Consider the following 23,920-nt stretch of genomic DNA (forward strand, 5'->3'; position numbering starts at 1 on the left):
GCCCTTGTTCCCAAGAAGAGATGGGATGGGATGGATAGGAACTGACGGTAGGGGACGGCACAAAATGATTCCATATAGTACCCCCAAAACGTCCCTAGTAAAGTTTGGTGAGGTTATAATAATCTGGGTTGCCAAAGTTAGTTTTTTTTTTCAGTTCTAACGCTAACTCAAATTGGAAGCTCGGATGAGATGCAATGAAAGCAAAACCATCTGTATGAGTCTTCAAAGTATGATTAAAAATGTATGCATGTGCTATTATGTTAAAGTACAATAATGTTCGAAAATCAATTTTAAGGTTCATTCTATCGGAAAAATAGTGGGTCTAAACAATTTAGATTGGCGGGTTTGTTACTGAACAAAAGTTATAAAAAGTATACACCAATAGATTCGTCTTGGAAAGAAGTATACGACTAGATAATCAAAATACGACTACGACTATTTCATAAGTCGTATGACGACGAATTTGATACCAAAATTAGTCATGTTTTTTCAAAATCAAGGGCTGCTTTAAAATATACGCGGATTCCATATGAAATGTCTAAATAGACAGACAAGACATGTATCTAGTTCCTGCCACCCTTTAAATTACCCAAACTTTTTCTAAAAGGCTGACAATTTACGATTGAAAATATACTTTAGAATGCTTCGGACGATTGTTTTCATCGTGCTTTGTTGACATGACAGACTACTTTTTTGTTACTATAAATACTAATATTGCACGGTGAAAACGTGCCCGATTCCCGCCAAATATAATAAAGGATAGTTCTTCACGCCGTTTACCAGAAGGGAGAGTTCTTTATCCCGATTATCATTCTCGGCAGATTTTATAGATCCAATAACACTATTCTAATAGTACAGTCAAAAAGTATTCGAAGAATAATCAACATTTTTTTTTTCAAAATATTCTACAACCTGAATATTTGCTTCATTGAACTATCCAACTTTTTTCAAACGGTGTACTTAATATGATAAAAGCGTTATCGTTCCAAACTTTGTAAAATAAAATTCTTACATCCATTACGTCTTTAAATAATTTGACTACCTCAGGGGCGGATACAGTATTTGGTGTAAGAGGGGGCATAAAACATTTAAAAACTAGAGCAAATAGGGGGGTCCGGGGGGCATGATTCCCCGGAAAACTATGAAAATAATGGATCCATCTGGTGCATTCTGGGCGTTCTGGGGTACTTTATTTGTTATTGACAAAGGACAGGTTTTGTGACAAAATCAACACAAATAACATGCTAATTATAGTCACATCTTATGAATCGTCAGACTAATTCCTTCGCGAGTATCTCGGAATTTCTTAGCCCGTTTTTTGAGGATTTTTATGGGGAGGGTTTACCTCGGACTAAAATAAAGAGTCTTTTCGGAGCTCATGCAAACTTTGTCAGATGTTAAATATGCGAGCATAGCAAGCGAGAAAAAAGCATTTACAAAAAAAAACAAGTAAGACAAATTACCTGTGTGATAGAGATAAAAATGCATTTTTACGTTTAACCCAGAACAGAAGATTAAGTTTTCGAACGTAAGCAAGCGAGAAAAAATATGCATATTTTTCAGCCGGAACAAAAGATTAATTATTAGTGCGAGCGTAGGGAGCGAGCGGATAAAAATGCATATTTCATATTCTTCAGTCGGAATAAAAGACAAATTATGTACCCAAGCGTAGCGAGCGAGAAAAATGTATATTTTGCAATTATTTTACCCAGAACAAAAGACAAATTACCTATGCTCCGGCAATTTTAGGGGCGGGAGCGCCCCGGTGCGCCCCCACTCCCCGCTATGAATCCACTAATGGTAATACTTCAGTCTGTAAGCAGAAATGATTACTGTACAAAAATCATAACCATTTGAACTATTTTTTCAAACCTGATGGAGTTCTATTGTACAAAAAGCGGCCGTCGTTTTGGAGTTTAAGTATGCCTGCATCTTAAGCCTGACAATAGAGCAACTACATAATCTCTGCCGACGTCGTTGATAAGCTTAAATGTTGTAAAACTTTGCTAGATCCCTCGTCCGACATCGACCTTAAAGGCCTTTATCATACTTAAGGGCAGGTCCGGATCTAGCCTGGGAATCCAATCTGACAATTTCCAACCATTTTTCTACCTGCAAATTGACAATATCAGAAACTCGGATGAATGCCAATTAACACTAATTAGCACATTTTACGTTGGATCTTTAATGTAGGTAAGATTTCTTCTGACAATTATTATCAACGGCTTCCCAGGCTAGTCTGGATCCAGAAATACCTTTATTTGATGCAGCGAGGCAACAGTTTAGAAAAAATGTGTCACCAGCGAGACACATAGCACCCAGCGTGAGTAGGAGTCAGGGTGTTCACCCCCTGCAAAAGTTTGAAATATAGTTATGTAATGGTGGCATCCGATAGATATTTTGGTCTGAATTTTGAGAAAATATGTTTAGTATACAGCATCTTCTGTGTATGACTGTGCTATTAACGGTAAAAAGGATGAAAGGGACGACAAGTAAAGTAATCAATGATGACTGTTTTATTTTGCAGTATAACAAATTCATGCATGTTCACACAAATAAAAGTGTTATATATTATATGATCAAGACACAATTATGCATAGAAAGTAGTGCTACAAAAGGAAGCAAACTCTTCCCCTTATCGGTATAGTCTAACAATATTCCTTCACGGAGGTTGCAAAGCGAACTAGAATGGTGCCGACAAAAATGTTTCATTCAATAATTTATAATAACGACGGGTCAATAATATTATTAATGAAAAAATATATACAAGTTAAACAACTGAACACAAAACAAATGCGCATGTCTACATAATGTTTATGATGCTTAACAAGTTTTATTTGAAACGAAAGGAAGGAAACTACAATGTAGAATTCCAACACAGAATGCAACATGCGTCTTTTCGAAGCGCTAACTTTAAATACATCTTCGGACATTAGAACTGCTCTTCTTAGCAGACGGCAAATCGAAAAACCTATAGCGGTAATCAACGCTGGAATAACGAAAACATTTACAAACAGTAATAAAAGAAGTGGTACTAAACTGATTTGTTACGTAAACAGCGCAGAATTTAATGTGCGAATTGTTAGTTTTTCATTTAGAAACAAACATCTAGAAATGCATAATGTTATTGGTTACTTACATTTTTTGCTTATTTCATTAGGACAAGAAATAAAAATAACTCATAATCGTACGAAAAAAAACCCAACTGTTTTTAAAAAAAGTATTTATGTTGAATACAATGTTAATTTAATCTGACTTGTCTCCATTGATAATATATTTTTTCTCATACCCCGTCTTTGTCTTTGTCTTTCCTAAAATACCGCATTCAGCTACAGGTTTGTTTAACCTTCATTCTATGTCATCTTTCAGTTTGTGCCCCATATACCAAATCAGTTGACATAAAATAAAAATACGGGATAGTGCATATACGGGAAAAGTCGGGTCAACGTACATTTTAAAAATACTGGTCCATGTATTCCCCGTATACGAAAAACAAATTCAGTCTGTAAGTGACACAAATACGGGATATGAATACTACGTATATCTTGCAAATACGGGAAAAATCCTTGACCGTATATCACCAAAATACAGTTCCGTATATCCCCGTATATCAGATGCAAATAAATTCCGTATATGCCACATGTACGGGATCCGTATATTACGTATACCATACATATACGGGACAAGTCCGTAGCCCGTATAAAAAATACAGTTCCGTATATTGCCCGTATATGTCAAAAGTACGGGATCCGTATGCTAAGTATATCATGCGTATACAGAAAAAATCCGATGTCCGTATATTAGGAAATACAAGTCCGTATATGTCCCGTATATTAAATGCAATTGCAGTCCATATATGTCAAAAATACGGGATCCGTACTTTACGTATATCCGGAATATATAGGCTCGTATACTTGTTCAGTATATTCTATAATACGACAAGTATACGGGGAAAATGTCTAAGACCTTTCGAATACATGAAAATAAAATACATGTTAAAGCAGGACACGAATAAACACCATTTCTAATGGACTTCTTTTTGAAAACTCATATATTTAATATATACGGGAAATATACATGTATGTATATTCGGCGTATACGGGATCCCGTATATGCATGACAAATATAGGACTTCCCGTATTCTAGATGTTCCGAATACGGAATTGTATACTAGGTCCGTATATTTGTAATATAAACCCCGTATACTCCCGTATTTAGAAATATACGGGACCGTACACTCCCGTATACTGACTCTTTTTTCGCAGTGCTTTAACGTTTTAATATGATGTCGTTAATAAACGTTATGTTTGCGACTGCAAAGAACGAAAACGTCTTCTTCAGGTAGATATTAATGAATAAAATGGAGAATATAACATTAGTATCATATTTGTTCACAACTACATTTTTAAACTTGCACGCGTTTAGTAAACTACAGCAAAGATTAGCAGAGATGCCATTTTAAATATCTAGTATAATGCATATGTCTGTCTTAAGGCAATCGAAAAATACCAAATAAATGGGATTGACTATAACAATATATATATATATATAACGCAGTAAAACCATGATCCCGTAACTGAAACACGTAATGAGAACGCTAATATTGCGTAGGTGGACATCGGAAAATACCTACATCCACTTTTATTTTACCAAACAGCTTCGACTCAACTTTTGAAGCATATAACATTGCTTGAATTCATCCGAAGACGTTCTGCTTTACAATCAAGTACATGTATAAAGCTTATATGTGGCCGTAAGATATTTTAATAAATATATGTAATTCAAAGACTGCATACTAATAGCAAACAAAAAAAAAACCGTATACATAATACTAAATTATATACTGTATATTATTACATACGTTAATACAGTAAGCTCTCATATACAAGGCATAGGAAAGGCAGTTTCACATAGTATATTCTAATCGCTTGTCTCTGTTAAAACTCTCTTATGCTAAAATTACGTCATGTTAATGTGCGGTAACGTTAAATATTTTTTGCGACAATTAAAGAGCGCTTTTACATTTTATCTACTGTTTTAGATTTAGGACATATTAGATCGAAATAATCATAGCAAACCCGTGCTTTAACACTATTTATACATTCGGGTGGTAATACGTCGTACAAATAGTTTCACTCGGGCTGCGCCTTCGTGATATTATTAAGCCCGACGTTTAACCACCCATCGTGCATGAATAGTATTAAAACACTCTTTTTGCTATAAATTATTTCTTAAATAAAATGCATCACTGCTACTGCAAAATGCATCAATGTTAAATGGCTTTGCAATTTCTCTTGCTAATCGTTCCAGTGTTTCTGTTGATCTAATTGTACAATTAGTAATACCGATACTCGATAATGATAGAAATATCTGTAAGTCTTGAAGAAGATATCTCAATTATTTTTTTCAATGTGTTCAATGCATTTAATATACATTTGCACTTTCAGTATAATGAAATAAATTTCATATTTATTTTAGTGGGGAAGAAATATTGTTACCATTGCAAAGATATTTGTACATATTTGTAACAATTTTGTGAATTACTCACCTTCCTTACAGAAGTGTTTATTTTTCCATTCTCCTTGGTAACAGATAACTGTAGGCATGTTGTTTTTATCTAGGAAAATGTTGTTTTTGTCGTCAAATAAGTCAAATCGTTCCGTACCCTGCAACTGAATCTCTGTTCCATGTTCCATCAACCCAGCATTTGTTATTGATTCGTTAGTGTTGGCTAAATAATAGTTAGATCCTTTGTGTATGACTAGTTGGCACCCGTCTGAAAATGTAAACAACGTCTGCTAAAGTTTGGCAAATACTGTTTTTCGGAGGAAGTTTTTGCTCAAGGGATTCCTTTAGATGAGTATAAGTAATAAATTATTCTATAAAAACAATATTTGACATAATTTATCGATTAATTATACTTGTACTTCTACTTGATAATATTTACTGACCAATGCACTTGATTAGGATCAGGACTGTCCCAAGCAAACAGATAATTATGCTTCTTGCTATTCATTTTATTATGTTTCTGATAATGAAAATTATGGATCGATAAACCATGTCATAATATCTACCATTTTAAAATGATCTCTAAATTTATTTTCTAAATTCCCTAAAGCAAACGGTACAATGTGTAAAGGATAACAGTTTCCTTTTTAATGAAATTCATTTTCATACCAAAGTATAACGATAAAAATGCTTATTGAACTGGGCTGTCTGTTTTACTATTACAGTCGTTAAGGATTGGTCTCACAATGCATCATTTTTGCGTAGCTTGGTTGTTTAGATAATCGCAAGGAGCAATAAACAGTCAATATCTTTAAAAAAATTGAATATAATGAAAAAAACGATCCATTTAATATCTGCAATATTTGCTGTGTCCGGAAAACGACATCTATTTAATTGGTAATGTTAATTTCTTGAAACAACTGAAACACAGTGTTGACAAACGATCATATTATACGAACTACTTTTATACAAACCTGGTATACATTCCTGTGGAATATTATCTGTCCAGTTTCCTAAGTTACAAGTTGTTTCAAATTTAGTCACTTTTGTTGTAACAGTCTGGTTGAAATGGAATCTTTTCTTGCAAACAACGGTTATCTTTCGTGGAAACGATACAAAGACAACATTTGTAAATAATGTAGATAAACTAAATAAAACTGTGTAGTGTTATACATTTTCAAAGTAAAGTCGACCTGTGTTTTTGTAACATGTATGTCTTTCCGTTTTACTTCCGTCAGAGTTATTTTGCTATCAATAGAATTACACAAAATAAGGTCAAAACAGTCTAGGAAATTTACTAGACGTAACAAACCTAAAACTGAAACATAGTTTTCCTTTAAAAAATATGTTTTTTTTTTACAATTTGAAGTAGCATCTGTTAAGCAGCCTTTTTGCATTACAAATTATCATTTGGTTTACAATTATTAAAGGAGACTGTTATTCTCATAAAATCGCATTTGGATGTTTTGATTTAAGAATGGCAACAATGAAACATTGTCATATTTGCATCATTGTAACATGAAAATTATGGCAGTCAAGAAATATAGTTATCAATGATAAAAATATTATCATTATTAACATATCAATATTTGATATTCACTTCAGCGTAAATGTAATATATAAAGTTAATAAACATTTTTCAAATACATTTCGTCTCTAGGAAAAACATGCACTTCTCAAGTGATGCAATAAAGCCCCTTAAAAGGTCGTTATATTTAAATCAAATTAACATATGCTGCACACGTAAACTGTTATTTACTGAAAAAATATAGAATGGTTCAAGTTTAGTATTTCCTACCTCTTCCATATGTTTATATTTACTTGCAGCCTTTTGCTGCACCCTTGCGTTTGAGACTGTTGGAACTGAACATCCCTCTAAATAAAAAAATAATAAATATGCTATATTGTTAACTTGAAATAATCTACGCTAATAAATAGAACAGTGTAATCAATAGACATGCATAATATCCAGTGAAAATGCTTGTCAACGTCCGTTTTAATTGTTGGACATATGCATTATATATTCGCCGTCATATATTTTTGTATATAAATAACCCAGATTAGTGTTACTTTTGCGGACTAATGTTCTCTGATGTTAAGTAACCAATACTGACTCATTTCAATAATTTGCTGACTAATGTACAATTTTATAAAAATGTTTGATCCGTCTAAGATACAAAACATGATGCCTTCTAAAACACGTCAGGTTAAGACTTATTACTTATTTCTTAATTTGACAAAATAAATAAACTCTTTAGTTATCCAAATTCCAGAAAGAAGTGTAATACAAAAGTTTGTATCCTTAAATGTAGTTACCTGGTATACATTTATATCGATTGGTCCAGCTTCCCAACGAACAAGTAGAATATCTTAAAATATTATTAACAGTTTTCTTGGAATTCATATCTTCCATTTTGTAGCCATTGTCGCAAGCAATCTGAAGTTTTGTACATTGTCAAATATATGTGTTCTTCCATTTGCTTTGGTTAACAATTGTGAATCGACCCAAAAAGAAGTTCCATCGAAGAGTGTCAGTCTGCATGGCTCTAAAAGTATTATAAATTATGTTTCTAAATATAGTCCCCCGTCAACCTCTATCGTAACCGTCATACGTTGAGTACTTACAATTATTCAAAACTAAAACAAATAAAATTCGAAGGACCATTCCACACACACTCATTAAGAAGAAAAGTTCAAATTTGTGTGTGCACTTTAAACAAAACGACAAATACGTAATTACCTTTCGGTAAAGGCACAACAACAGAAGATACTAAAACATTTCTGTATGATATAATACTGAACTGGGCTTTTGAAATAAAAAAAGGAATATATCTGCTGAGGAAATAAAGAACGACATATAATACTGATGAATGACTCACTAGGGACACACTCCGGAAACTGCTGATTTTCCCATTCTCCGTATCTGCAAGTAGTGGTCATTTCCTCCGACGGCGAATAACCAGAATCACACTTAACAGATATCTGTCAGGTCAAAAGTAATAAAAGTAATAACAATATACTTTTTAATACAAAAACATACCACGTATACTACTTGAATAATTCAGAAGAGAACAGAAAAAAAAAAGGTTTATATGTCAATAAAATGAAAAAAAAATAAATAAACAAAGACTTGATGGAAGCATAAACTGCAACCAAGCAAGCAAGCACACTAGTAATAGCAGACTCATTTTTATAGTATATCCATTACAAAATCACAGCATAATTCTAGTTTGCTTCTGACATTTATCTGCAGATTTTTTAGCAGTACGGTAACCATGCAGTGCAATTTTTAAAGTCAATGTCAAAGCACGTATAATTATCATACATGATGTGTTTCACATATATAAATTGTACTGCAGCTTTATTTCAGATATGATGCAAATACTGTGAAAATACAATGTACACTGCAAATGCCTTATATACACAAAACATTCATGCAGTATGTTTCAAATATCTGTATCTTGTTGAAAATAAAATCAGACTGGCTACAAATGTAGAATATACTGCATTCAGTATGTTCTGCAATATTTTGCAAACTTAATAATTACTATTCGAGCAATTATCTCATTATAAACTAGTGTATTTGTTTTACGGTTTAATTATTTAGACTATGCTTGAAATATATTTCTATTGTAATGATACATTAGATCTCTGTTCATTTATGTATTTGCTTGACTTGCAAATTGTTTCAAACGCTGTAATACCATTGCTGCAATGCTAGCTTCACAATTAGACCGGTGTAGCGTGATTATCACACGGTCGTGACCAGGTCCACGGTTTATATATGTTTTTCAAAACCTGCCCAAATGCTTATTCTTTGTCCAATATTTGCAAAATTTTGCATATTAAATTCTCAAAGATAGCTTTTGTAACTTACATAATTTAATTTTGATTTATATTCCTGAAATTTAAATGTATTGATTTTGTAATTTTAAAATTTAAAATTGGTCCCAAAGTCTTGCATATACATAAAATGTCCGTTTTAGGTATGGCATTAGATATTATACGGATGCCAACTATCATATAACGTTTGATTTAAATTGAATTTTGTTAATTTGTAGTTGTAAATAATAGCTGCAGTTTATCATGTTCGTATCTATAATGTTTCATCATATACTTTTCATATCTTTTTCATACTTTAACTTTAGTCTTTTAAGTAAGTAATTTTTGTAATAATGGAAGTAATTAGTGACGTATTTTAATCACGTGACGTATGAACTTAGTAGCACATATATTTTGTATAAGTATCACGTATTATTTATGGGAGCCTACGGAGGTATGGTGTACCCAAAGGAGCAGTTTTATGCCCTGACTTTTTTTGTTTTGCTATGGTGCTTACCATATGTTATATATTTTAGCTTCTTCCGCCAGACGATTTTACCTGGTGATATCATAACCCGGAAGTACAATGCCCGAGGTTCATTTGTCTTCACTCGCCTCAATGTGATATTCCCAGCGCAGAGCTTTCGTCCCATGGTTGTGCCGTAAACCGCAAAGACGATGATTTTTGTTATCCTCTGAAGTCAGCTCAGGGATGCAATCACCTACCACCATAGGGAGCCAACACGGAATCAACGTATTCACGGTTTAAAGGGACTTTATTTCAAGATACGTTTTGATATTGTTTGTGCTACTTAAAGTTCGCAATTAAATTAAAGAACTGTACCACGTCACATTAGAATGGAACTATACGAACTTTGTATCTGGTGATACTTAACTTTTATTTATTTTTTTTCTTATAATCAGTTTTTTTTTCTTCATATCATCTATTCATTGTAAATAATCATCTTATGTAAATAAATTTGTAAATATTGTAAAGGGTGTTGATTTGTTCTGATGGTTACTGTCGCCGGTACGGCCTTTCCTGTCACAGATGTACTGGACACAGTTACAGTTTTCAGTTATTCATACATATATACATTTCACAGTTCACGTGTATGCTCCGTGTAAATGCACTTCACAGAAGTAAGCAGTGAAAGGGTCAACTCCTGTATTATTCTGAACAAACAGAAGCATCGATAAAAGTATATATTTTAAATAAGGAACTAATCCATTGGAACGTTTTTCAATGACTTTCCTTCAAATACTTTTTTTTCTGGATGTAATGTAAGGGAGGAATAGTGTGTGGAGAAGTGAATTAAAATAACATATCTAAATACATGAGTGTAAAACATAAAACATATTTGAATATAATATAATAGCATTCAGTATGTTATTACTTGCATACTGTATCATATAGCAAGAGTAAAAAGGAATAAAGTAACGAAAGAGCAGGAGGATGCTCGCATGGCATATTTGATTAACAATAAATGCCGTTTATATATGCTCAATAATTAAGATACAATAGAAGTTTCTTTAGTATCCAAGATACAACTGACATTTCTTTAATAGCTATGATACAATCGACATTTCCTCAATTTCTGTGACAGAAAAGACATTTTCTCAGTAGCTAAAACGTGCACTGAACATTTGTAAATGCTGCGCAATACCCTCTCCAATTCCTATTAAAGGCGCTCGCTACAGTTTCCGGACGGGTCGATATTCACCCCAACACCGTGCCAATTTGGATGTGTTTCTAATCGATGTAGCACATTGCAGAGTTGGAGCGGTCTTCTGCGCATGCCCGGAAGTGATTAGCTAATGTCGCGTACGGCAAATATTCGCAAATTATTGTATGTTCACATGCATTTAATGTATAATATGTATAATATACTGACTAGAGGTTAGGGTAAGTATCACCATAGTTTCAAAATATATACATTTAACGTACTTTTAGTTCAAATTGCTTCAATCCGACATATACTGGAGTCTGTAATTTATACCGGCGCTCCAACTTTGCATTGAGTTACAGCTGTTTCTAATCCCGTACCGTACCCATAACGTACATCCGTATTCGTAAACTATAGGTTTAGTTCGGAGAAAGGCGGAAACTTTCATCGTTCTATGACATCAAAATGCTTCAGAAACGCCTTAAAATCCGCTTATTAAGAAATCTGCCGTTTGATAATTTGAGATATTTCTAATACCCTAGTCACACATACGGCGCGGTAGCTACGTCTAGCCACGGATAGAAACTAGTAATCCGTATCGATCCGTACCTGAGCAGTGCGGATTGGTACGGATTGAATCGGAATACTACTTGAAGGTACGGCTAAGTTACGGATCGATACGGATTACTACGTTTCTATCCGTGACAAAACGTAGCTATCCGCGCCGTATGTATGACTGGGGTATTAGTCATTTGCTCAAACACTGAAAGAGTACAAACCTGCGTTGTATAAATGCCCGCCACACCCCACCTCATTGTAACTTGATTTAAGCGACATCTAATATAGTGACCTATCAATTTTCTTTTTGTTTTACATTAGTTAGACATAACCAAAGGTGCAGAGTTTGATTAAATTTTATCATGTGAAACTCGATAAAATAGCAGAAGTACCAACTTAAAATTGACAAAAATATGCATAAGTAGTCCTCGGGTCTGCTGAGCAAGTATTCCTTTCTTTACAAAGTCATTTTCTTTTGATTTCTCTGGGCATGTTTCAAATAGATATATTGTTTTCCGTTATAAAAATGCTTAGATATCAAATTTATGCTGATTATTTTTGTTTACTGAAATATATTTTAGGATTATAGAAATTTTGAAAAATGTTAAAAATAGCACCATATCTAGGGGCAAATTAAACTGAAACAAAGCTGGTGACTTAGTACTTTTATTTTATTTTTCAAAACATCATAACATGATCTTTTAATACAAAACATTTCATCAAAATCTATTATTGAGGCAAAAAATACGAAACTGTAGCGAGCGTCTTTAAAATAAATTTTGTATAATTATGACATAAAGGGATTGTAGTACCAGAACGATTATTAGTGTAGTTGCGGAAAATTAAAATAAAATCAACATGCCACAATATGTAAACTTACTTTCCTCGCATTCTGGTGCATTTATAATTGTTCCTTTAACACATTCTCTTATCACCGGCTTGTTCATAGGTCGACCATCAGAATAATACTCATATCCGTATTGACATGAAAGGTATACCTCTGCCCTACTCGGTATCTTCGTCCTAATCCTTTCACCTTTTTCATCCTTTACAACTGCATTGGACAGGTCATCTGGATCACAACGTTCTGTAGAAATTAATAAGAATGATATTAGGTTTCGGATTACATGGAAGCATTATTTCTTATGACTTAGTTATAGATTGCGTTGTATGTCTAAAATTATGATGCGTGTTGTATTACAGTATTCACTAGTAAACTAGTAAATAAAGCCTTTGAAAACATAGAACAGAAATGGTTTTAAACGCATGATTTGATGTTACAGCGCAGTCTAACCTACTTTCTATAATGCGGTTTTTCACTATCGGTCTTCAATACTTCAGAAATAAGCTAAGATCAGTAACGGACAAACAGATGTCAGAAGACGTAATAAAGATTTCCTTACAAGTACTACATAGTTTTCCAGTAGACGCCATTGCATATATATTAACACTTATATTATTAACGCAAAGATTCAAGATCCAGTACACACCACGTTGCCCCAAGAACGAAACCTCTCCAACCACCATTCCCTTCATAAAATTAATATAACACAGCAGTGTACATTCTGATATATAGAAAAATGATCTATACAAAAACATACTCAACGTATAACTAACAGATATGCTGAACAAAAAATATCAACTGACAACACAGAGGGGCACCGCCTTGGAAAATCAGAGGTTACAACTTCATCAAGACAATTTTGCTCAAACATAAATCATAATCCCCACCATGTTTCAAAATTACAGGACAATTTAACAACAGAATTGCCCAGCAACAAAAGTATCTTACAGGAAGGGGAAGAATTTAATAATAATAATAATAGTAATCATAATAATTATAATAATAATAATACAGTCAAACTCGCTTTATACGAACTCTTCGGGACCTGGGAAATGTGCTCGTATCAAACGAAATTCGTATTAACGAATGTATGACTCCCGGGTAATCATTAGTCCTCCACCTCTGATTCATGTGGGGAAGTTGGCAGTTACTTCCGGAGAACAGGTTTGTACTGGTACAGAATCCAGGAACACTGGTTAGGTTAACTGCCCGCCGTTACATGACTGAAATACTGTTGAAAAACGGCGTTAAACCCAAAACAAACAAACAAACAAGTGAATTGATAAAAGGGAAATTAGTGGGGATGCAGTATGGTCTAAAATTGTGAATAGGATGTTTATATTGCTATAAAATAATATGTGTGAAGCAAACCATATTACAAATATTATTAAACAACCAAAATAAGAACCCAGCTGTTTGCTCTCGGGCACTCAGATTTGTGAAGTAAATGTCAAGTTGCACCATTCATGCATCGTAAACGGTTTTGTATGTCAGCAGTGCTGCAAACATATGGTGATACAAAGAAAAAACATTTTTAACCAAATCTATCTACAGGAAATTAACACAAACGTAAATAATATTTTCGCAAATGTCCATAGCTCTATAAAACAAACAAAATAATATTACATAGAACCACGATTATTCTGTGTACTGCCGTTCAACAATTATCTTATGTAGAAGATAAATGTGCTATTGTCAGTTCTTTGACTATATTTGTTTAGTGTATACGTTGTGTAAAATCCAATTTATCAGGATACGAACATGTACGCCTTTAGTCAATTGTATACAGATTTTACCAAAATACAGAAATACTAGTTTGACGTAATATTTTTTGGAGAGAATATTTTGGTTCAATCTATCTTGTAATTCTACTGGCATTAGCAGGACGCAGTATTGTGCAATAATGATCGACGTTTGCTTCTATCGTGAGTAAGCAATGCAGCATTAACTGAAAAGTTGAGCTATATAAAAGAGCTGTAAACCTACACGTTAATCCGAGGAGGGGATCTAGTTAGTTAGCGGCTCATATTAATGTTGCTTGTTCTAAAACAAATCAAATGTATATGAATACAGTATTGGTAAGTTAAGTATGCTTTACTCAACAATTGTATAATTGTTTTAAATCCTAAATGGAATACCAGTTTGTTACAAACAATTAGAGATCGGCAGTCGGTTTACTTCTATATCTAAAATAAGAATTTACCATTTTTTTAAATTTTTGCAGGCATTGCTTTACAACCAATGAGTTTCATTTAATAGTCAGATATATATATATATATATATATATATATGCGTTACGTATTTATCGTATGGTCATTTTCCTAACGAAACTGACTATCTTCCAGGAGGAAAGAGAACAAACATATCGTTTTTAATATTTTAACCCTCTGTGGGATGAGTAACTTGTGTTCTTTGATCTTTTAGCATTATTTCTGCATTAACGCATTCATTTCACATTTTAATTGTCTTTATAAAGTGATGCAGTTACAAATGTGCACATGTTCGGAAAATGTCTCCATTAACAGACTTAATCACAGATTTATTACATCCACTAACGATATTAAAGCTTTTAATAAAAGATAATGTTTGTGCAATGATATTGTGACCGTCCTTTTTAACATTATTATGTCCTACATTTGAGAAGGTAACACTATTCCTGACGAAAGAGATAATGGAAGTTTATATTGATTCACGCTATACAGTGTGATATGATATTTACTTTTTCTCTATTAATCAAGTCGGAAACCTAAAAGCATATTCCATTAAATGCAAAAGCTCCTGACTAATTTATACGGCCACATCCAGTTTATAGTTTTAGAACAATAAGTGCACCTTACATATCAATGTCTGTTTCAATTAATACTACATTTTAGCTCACTGGGACTTCCAAAATGTGTTCGTATCTCCCGGGAATTCGTATGAAGCGAGTTCGCTGTTACCGAAATAATTTTACAAAGAAATAGAAGGGCTCAGCCGGGAAGTCCAGATTTTGTTCGTTATAGCCGAAAATTCGTATCAAGCGAGTTCGTATTAAGTGGACTCGACTGTAATTGTTACTTTATTTAAAGAGAATAACAGCTTTAGCTAATGCTTGTCTAACATATGGTCCTCTAACATAATAATGTAAAACTTCATCTTTAGTATGTAACATGGGACATGAACTGAAATAAGGTGTTATGAACAAATTAATCCTTAGAGTAGGTAGTACATTGAAAACTGTTTAAAAGTCAGATGACAAAATCATGTATAAGTGGTAAAAGAGTAAATGTTATTTGTAATCCGCGCACCAAAACCCTAAAAACTCTCATGTGAGAAAATATACTGTTGTACATTGACAACATTTTTGAACTTGACCGAATGATATTTTCTGTCATTTTAGTGTCCAATTTCAGTTGGATTGTTTTATGCTTGCATTTTGATACTATTGTGTAATCAATTTTTTTAGCGGTTTTTGTTTTGTGATTATAAAGTCTGCAATGTTCTTTGTGAAGCTCTCTTGAGCGTATCAAAATACAAACAAGTGCAACATATTTGAGACATGTAGTAAGTAATAATAACATAAAATAATGATTAATTTGATACCTACGTTATCGTACGGTACAATAGTTTGATTAATATTGTCAATGAAATCCTCTACATAAATATATTCATCATTCAGTATACAGGTCAGTTTACTGGTATGTTCAAATATCTATCTTTGGCTATAAAGTAAAATTTACCTTCAACACATTCAAGTTTTGGCTCAAGTGTTCCGTTGATATTTACAATGCGTTCACGTGTCCGATCTAAATATTTCGCATCACTTTTCAGCTCGTAGTTTGTGTAACAATGAACTCGATATGATTCCTTATGAAGAAGTATACCACTACTTCCTTGAGGACTATATCCATTGGCGGGAATCTCTTTCTTTGCCTTTTCTACAAGACATATGAAAAAGTTATTAAAATCCGCATGGCCAGTTTCTAGTACATAAAATAGATTACATGAATAAATTGTCAACGAAAACTAGGTAAAAGTGGCAGACGACACACAAAATAAAGCAAAACTTCAACTCACTGTAACAGTTTGGTGGATCTGGTATCTATCTGAGTGTGTCGTCACATTCTGACACGCTAACGTGTCTTGGAATCAAGGAAAATGCATCATCACATCTTAAACAAAAAGCGTTTTAAATTAGTGTATATTAAATAGCATTGCGCACCGACCTCCCATAGGCTCATTACAAATCTACAGTGTTATTTCTTTCTTTAAACAGAAACTCGACCCCAAAAGTTAAAAATGAGAGTAATTGTTAAAAATATAAAATATTTAGCAGATGGGTATCGTTGGTTTATTTTTTTTTTTTGGATTTAACGTCGCACCGACACATGATATGTCATATGGCGACTTTCCAGCTTTAATGATGGAGGAAGACCCCAGGTGCCCTTCGTGCATTATTTCATCACGGACGGGCACCTGGGTAGAACCACCGACCCTCCGTAACCCGGCTGGATAGCTTCATCACATGAAGAATTCAACGCCCCGAGTGAGGCTCGAACCCACATCGATGAGGAGCAAGTGATGTGAAGTCAGCGACCTTAACCACTCGGCCACGGAGGCCCCATCGTAGCTGATTTGTGCCAATTCGTGATTTCGTTCTCTCGCAGCGACACAACGACAAACGTAGTTATGGCGCCCCGCCGAACGTCTTCGTGGCAAATGTCGCTCGGCCGAACGTTCCTCTGCCGAATGTCAGTATGGAACCCCGCCAAACATCGTCCCGCCGAAAGTCGTCCCACCAAATGTCGCCCCGACGAACGTCTCCTCATCGAACGTCCTACCCCCCCCCCCCCCCCCCGCCTACGCAAAACCTCGCCACACCCAACGTGCGTGCATCCGTCCGTCCGTTCGTCCGTCCTTCTGGCTATATTTTGTTCAGATTATAACTTTGCCGTGGAAAATACTTTACGTTTTACTCAGTGGGATGGATTCTCACTAGCAAACACAAGAGATTTCTATCTGAAAGGTTGTCATCAAACTTGGCTGAGGGGTTTGGGCAAGGGTCGTGGCACCATAACAACGTTCGGCGGGGTGAGTTGCTTCGGGAACATCCGGCGGGGTGATGTTTGTCGTTGTGTCCTTTCGTGCATTATTTAAAGATGTCGTGCTCTCGAGATAAGATATCTTGAGCTCGAGATAAGATGTCGTGCACACGTGATAATATGTCGTGCTCTCAAGATAAGATGTCGAGATAAGAACTCGTACTTACAAGATAAGATGTCGTGTGCTCGAGATTAGTTGTCGAGCGCACGAAATAAAATGTTGTGCGCAAGAGATAGAAAGTCGTGCGATCGATATAAGATATCATGGCCACAAGATAAGATGCTGTGCGATCTAGATAAGATATCTTGACCTCGAGATAAGATCTTGTTTGCTCGAAATAAGATGTCGTGCTCACGAGATAGGACGTCGTCCGCTCGAGAAAATCTAATCTTAAAAAATAAGTTCATGTCCTAAACCTACCAGCGTAAAAACGGAGATATTTCAAACGCTTCGTTCTTTGATAAGACCAAGCTATGATGAAATTTTTTTTTCTGTTTGCTGCATCTAATAAGAAGCAATAGTTTATCCTCTTTGTTCCTGCTACAAAAGCGACTCATATGGCAACCATGATGACAGTTCAACAAGAAACACATATTCTTGCACGCGCACGTGTGTGTGCTTATTTACTGTCGCCACCTGTAACCCAAATGGGCGACTTATCCGAAAGACTTTTAACTGGGAGGATACAGAAGACACTCCAATTGCAGAAGGATCTTGATTTTCTTGTGTCACCCAAAGACTGGACTACTCCAAGTTTCAAATCAATACTGTCAATAGCTTATGCGTTTATAATCTTGACACGAAATCTGAAAGAAGGTTTGACATTTGAGCTCAGGTTTTGACCTTGAACTTTAATCTGTCAGCCCCGTTTATTTGATGAGCACATTGTTTTATCGCCACCTAGGTAAATGCTGATTTTGTAGTCAGTACCTTCTACGATTATCATGTTATGATCCGGGTCTGGCGGACAGCTTCGACAACTGAGCTCGATTTTTAACACTGATCTATGTCTACCGGCCTGATTCATGCGCTCTTGCATATCCACATTATTACTTATCTATATGCCAAGTTTAACCCTTACCCTGCTAAATTTCTATAATGAACTTTTCCATCTTTCAGTTTGGACAGTACCATTAAATGTTAAAAGCAGCGCATCCTTAAAAGTTACTAACTGAATTGCGCACAGTGCAATTCATGGTCTTGATCTGCACTGGTCGGAAAGCCAGAATCAATCGTATCCAGCATGATAAGGTTTAAAGTCAATACCAATACCAATTGTCATTACATTGTGCTCAGAACACGAAATGTGACGGACGGACAGACAGGCGGACGTACACACACGACTCGCATTAATATGTCCGTTTTTCGGAAGTAAAAAGCTAACCTACCTGTAGAAAGCTTGTGAGTATAGCTTCCGATCTCCAAAATATGTAACATCTCCTCCATAAAAATCGGGAATTCGCTCACATCTTGGGACTGAAATGAAATTTTTTTGAAACAAATAAACCATACTCATAGCTTTACTGGACTGCAGGGGTCAAACAGTTAACACATGGTATAACTAAATTTACAAATAATATCAAACACTTAAAATGTAAGGAATTGATATAAGATACCTTTTAATTAGTCTAGGTAGGTATCTAAATAAACATATTAAGCACAATACATCTTCTTTACATAAAATCAAACATTATAAAGTTCCATCAACGCATAGAATACGTCAAAGCAAAAATAAAAACAGTAGTCTCAGTTAGTCTTTTTATGAGACGTCACGAAATATGAAAAATACCTTACACCCTTAGTGGCGGTGTAACAGAAATGCTAAAAAACGACAAAATTTTATTGAAAACCGCCTAGGTAGCTTAGAAGGTAGAGTGCCCGCTTTGAGTGCGGGAGGTCGCTGGTTTGCTCCATAACCGCGTCATACCAAAGACGTGAACATTGTTATTAGTGGCTTCATCACTTAAAACTCAGCATCAATTTCATAGTGACAAGTCTTGTCAGCCCGGTGTCATTATAATGTGAGATTGGTAAAATGTCACATGTCTTTGGTGTGATATTCCAGTGAGGCAGCACTATAAAGTTGGGCATTGCGCTCACACCGTCGTTTGTATGACTAAAAATGTTAACACTGAACCCGAATTAACCTAATATAAGAAACTAGAGCTGCTTTTGAGAAAAAGCGCATATCTTCCACAACTGCCTAATCATCTGAACAGTAAGTTTGTCTTTATATACTGTTTACGTGTTGGAGTCAGCGGCCTATTGATAATTCACATGTTGGAGTAACCGGTTTATCGGTAATTCAAGGGCCATAATACCGAACTGCCTGCGCCGATTTGGCTAGTTATCGAACTTGGCCGAGGGCTTATTGGCAAACACATTTTGATTAAGTTTGTTGAAGTTCGGACGAGAAATATTTGACTAAGAGTACGGACAAGGTTTGTGACAGACAGACACACAGACAAAAAGACAGATACACACACACAGACAGGAGTAAATCAATATGTCTCATACACCACTGTGTAGTGGGAGACATAATAAATGCTTATTCATACAGATTTATTTCTCAACAATTTAAACGATGAAAGCACGTGTACTTTGTAGAAGATGTAAAATGTCTTTTACCGTCACAAATTGGCTGTTCTCCATCCCATGTTCCATCTGATTGGCAAACTCTTTCATACACTTTCAATTTCGTGTTGCTATTCAAATAGTATCCTTTTAATGATAAAAGGATTGTTAAATATACTAACGTTTATCATGCGTATGTAATGGAAATATCATAATTCGTATCTATTTTAACAGTCTCACAATCTTTAATATCTTCTCATACTAAATGAAAGCGAGATCGTTTGATTGCTTGATTCGTCAACTAAACTTGTTGTGGCAAACCTCTATTGCAATAAAAACATGCAGACGGTCACCTCCATATTAACCTCAATATCGAAAACTGAAACCAAGTAAAACAGCTTATATATACCAATTATGCATAAAGTTTCTATTAAGATTCACTAGTAAATTTCTTGTATATTTAAAAATATCATGAGACCTAACTGACAGAAAGACAGGCCGACAAAGGACTGTCATTCAAATGGTTAAAATTGAACAATGTAAATATAGTGCAGGAGCCACCTTTGGTTACTGTCATAATAGATGAACTTGAGAGAATAAAAAAAAATTAAAATAATGTTCAAATTCCTTTCACGTATGTACCACAATTTGTGAAAATTAAACTATTGTACTTATAAAGAGATCCATTTTTTGTTATATTATAAAGTTTTTTGTGGTCATTTCGAAGCGTGTATGATCTCCTTTTCCAAGCTTCTCACACATTCTAAATATCTTAGGATCCGATAATTTGAGGAAAGACATTAGAAGGACAGAAAGTGCTCAGTATAACAGGGGGATACATCATCAGAATGCTGACGAACAAATTAGATAACATGGGAAGTGATATAGTTCTGAATTTCAAATGTAAACTTTAGTTTATTAGAGAGTTTAATAAATACGGATTTTTCAAACTTTAATGATATAATTAGACAATTCAGACATAACAAAAGTTGGGGTCACGTCTTTTGCTTGACTGATCTGAAAAAATGTTCCGAATCAAGTTTACATAATGGAAGTATGTAACAGAAGTGACTATTCTACTAAACTTTCATTTACAGGTTTATAATAACTCAGGTTTTAATAAGGACGCAACAATATTCTTATGAATGTAAAATATGTCAAAGTCTTGTTATTTTCTTATTTTAGATATTGCTTTTTCATATTTGTCATAGGTTTGAATATTAAATTCGCATAGTAAAAACTAAGTTTGAATGTTTTTTTTATTACCTCCCTTTATAGCTCCGACAGTATAAGTTCACGTGCAACATCGAATGTAGTGTTTTGATAAACTATGTATTCTTTTTACTTTGGACAGCTGCCTCACCTATTTTTGATATGAAATTAAATTGCACAACCTTATGTTCGCGATAGTATTCTTGTTCGATGTTAATTTCAGTTTAATGAAAATATCTGTTTAAAACACGACCATCATAAACAAAATTGCTTTGTTTTCCTACATAAAATGAAAGACTCTGATTTGTTTTCATATTACATTATAACGTATCTTAAGAGTGAGGTTGGGTGCGCATCATAAACCGGTTTAAGCTCACCAGTGGTGTTTTTGCCACTGACCGTTCCAAGGCGGTGCCCCACTGTGTTCCTTTGTTTGTTCGTTTTGGCCTCTTGTGTAGGCTTTGTGTGTGTGCGCGTGTATGTGTGTGTGTTCCTTTGTTTGTTCGTTTTGTCCTCGTATGTTGGCTTTGTGTGTGTGCACGTGTATGTGTATGTGTGTGTGTGTTTGTGGTGTGCACGTCTGCGTGCTGTAGGTTTCGTTTTGGGGAGGCTGCGATTTTGGTACGTGGCATTCCCTGTTTGATATTTGTCTTTACTTTTAAATATTTATTTTTCTATAAATGATTATTACTTAAACAAAAAGTTATGATACATAAATCGTGTATCATCTCAATTTGGTGATATTTGAAACTAGGGTCTTGAGTAATGAATGTATGTATAGGATGTAAGACAAAAACGATCCAATATGTAAAATACTTGACAGTCCGAAGCGTGTGATAAACATATACTGGATTTATCTTAAGTCATGGCAAGGATAAAATGCGTTTGTTCTTTTTATTTAATTGTGTACAAGGAAACACTTCCTTGGTGTCAAAATTTACAAGGGTATAGCAGTAGTTAGACGAATACCGCAGCCAGGACTATTTAACCTCATTTGACCCCTTACCCTTGGTCAAAAGTGACCAATGCCGGTCAATTTAAAAAATATAATAAAAACACAGGTTTTGAACCCGGTAAAGAAAATAAATATTTACTAATCATTTTATTACATGATTATCTGAAATATTAATAAATAGAAACATGTTAATAAAAGAAACTTACCTACCTGTGATATGTTTCCAATGTTTGCATTTTATTAAAAACCCGAAAGAAACTTTAAACTTTACACTGAAAAACAATTTACAATAGTTTATGACGTACGGGTATTAATGTAACCAGATCAGATTTACAACGCTAGCTTTATGAATGAAGTATAGTAAATATTCCTACACACATTGTATGACATTGAGTCACGATTAAATTACTGTTTACTGATTCAATATTGGATTTACAATAAATTATTATATTTCTTTACTAGCTGGCATTCAGCTGTTGTGAAGCAACTTTTAAACAAATATAACGTATTTCGCAACACCAACCTAACTGATTAATAAAAATAGAACTTTCTTTGAGAAGGAATTTAAGCGATTATAATGTAAGTTATATTTTTTGTTTTTTTTTACTAACTTCAGAAATATTATTTTGTGTTTTTAGAGATACATTTTACTTTTACCTGCTTATGGTAATGCAATTGTTTTTTTTTTATTTCAGGGATAACATTACAACAACAGAACTTTTAGTTTGGGGAAGACAAGGAGAAGTTATAAAAAATGTAGATACTTTAAACGAGGAGAAATGTGCCAGAAGTATTCAAAATTTAGATCAACAAATATGCAGGAACAAACGACGTATAGTTTTTTGTTATAACATTGGTTTCATAATTAAAACATTAAAATTAGCTTACCCAAAGGATTATGCTATAGGACTTTATCTTTATAACAAAGATATACCTTACACAAAATATTATCAACACCTTGTTCTAGTTTATGATTTAATTGAAAATCATCAATATTTACAAAAATGTAGTATAAATATTGGAGCTTTAATAAAAAAAGGAAACTGATTGAGGAAACATGTATAGAATTGAATTGGTAACTGTTTTAAGTTCGTCACTTCCGTGTACAATGTTCACGTTTATTTTTAGTATTAGTGGATTTTCTATGATTTGTACTTTTATTTATATTAACGTTTACACTGTAAACGCTTGTTTTTAGATTACTTGTTGTGAGACATAAAATAATTCATAATTGTTTGTTCATTATATTTTACATTATCAATTTTTAGTACTGTATACAATAAAACATAAATGTTTATATCATCTTGTAACATTTTAATGAAAAATAAACAATAATAACCTCACAGTACACTTGTTTTGTTTTGATATTTTATGTTGTTATACTTTACACCCGGAATATAACTAATAACTTCTTTTGGTGGAGGAAGTCCAAACGGGTCAAAGTACAAAGTACTATAAAGAAAACCCTTGGTTTGATTAAAGTATATTTTATTTACATAACATACCCAATGTGTTCCAGACCCAACAGATTCATCTAAATTGATTATTCCACATTCGACCTTTAGTAAAGTGTAACTTTCTGAAGACTTTGATTATTTTGTTTTCGGTAAATTATTTCTACTAAATACACCCCTTAAGTTTTTAATTTTTAATTGTTTTACCCATTGTTCAATTTAAAAGTTAGAAATTGGATTGTTT

The 23,920-nt window shown here is 34.0% G+C and overlaps 2 protein-coding genes across 4 annotated transcripts in view; both read right to left on the reverse strand.

The window, feature by feature from the left end:
- LOC123549100 (uncharacterized) overlaps positions 1-8,602 on the reverse strand; it is a 35,296-nt gene extending 26,694 nt beyond the window's left edge. Inside the window, exons 1-5 of the mRNA XM_053524717.1 lie at positions 8,388-8,602; positions 7,825-8,054; positions 7,307-7,383; positions 6,483-6,606; positions 5,549-5,776 (exon numbers count right to left, since the gene is read on the reverse strand). Coding sequence (XP_053380692.1) covers positions 5,549-5,776; positions 6,483-6,606; positions 7,307-7,383; positions 7,825-7,921 — 526 coding nt within the window. The 5' untranslated portion in view covers positions 7,922-8,054; positions 8,388-8,602. The remainder of the gene's footprint in view (positions 1-5,548; positions 5,777-6,482; positions 6,607-7,306; positions 7,384-7,824; positions 8,055-8,387) is intronic.
- A 3,603-nt stretch (positions 8,603-12,205) lies between these two features.
- LOC123548747 (uncharacterized) overlaps positions 12,206-23,920 on the reverse strand; it is a 42,185-nt gene continuing 30,470 nt past the window's right edge. For 2 of the 3 annotated variants that reach the window (XR_008367367.1, XR_008367366.1), the window contains 5 exons: positions 20,110-20,202; positions 18,870-18,957; positions 16,456-16,550; positions 16,119-16,316; positions 12,206-12,642 (listed from right to left, as the gene is read on the reverse strand). The gene's annotated coding sequence lies outside the window, so the exon portion shown is untranslated. Of the gene's footprint in view, positions 12,643-16,118; positions 16,317-16,455; positions 16,551-18,869; positions 18,958-20,109; positions 20,203-22,432; positions 22,565-23,920 lie in introns of those variants that run through there. The other variant, XR_008367368.1, reaches the window with a different exon arrangement.

This window comes from Mercenaria mercenaria, chromosome 15 (assembly GCF_021730395.1).
Source record: "Mercenaria mercenaria strain notata chromosome 15, MADL_Memer_1, whole genome shotgun sequence".
NCBI classification, from domain to species: domain Eukaryota; kingdom Metazoa; phylum Mollusca; class Bivalvia; order Venerida; family Veneridae; genus Mercenaria; species Mercenaria mercenaria.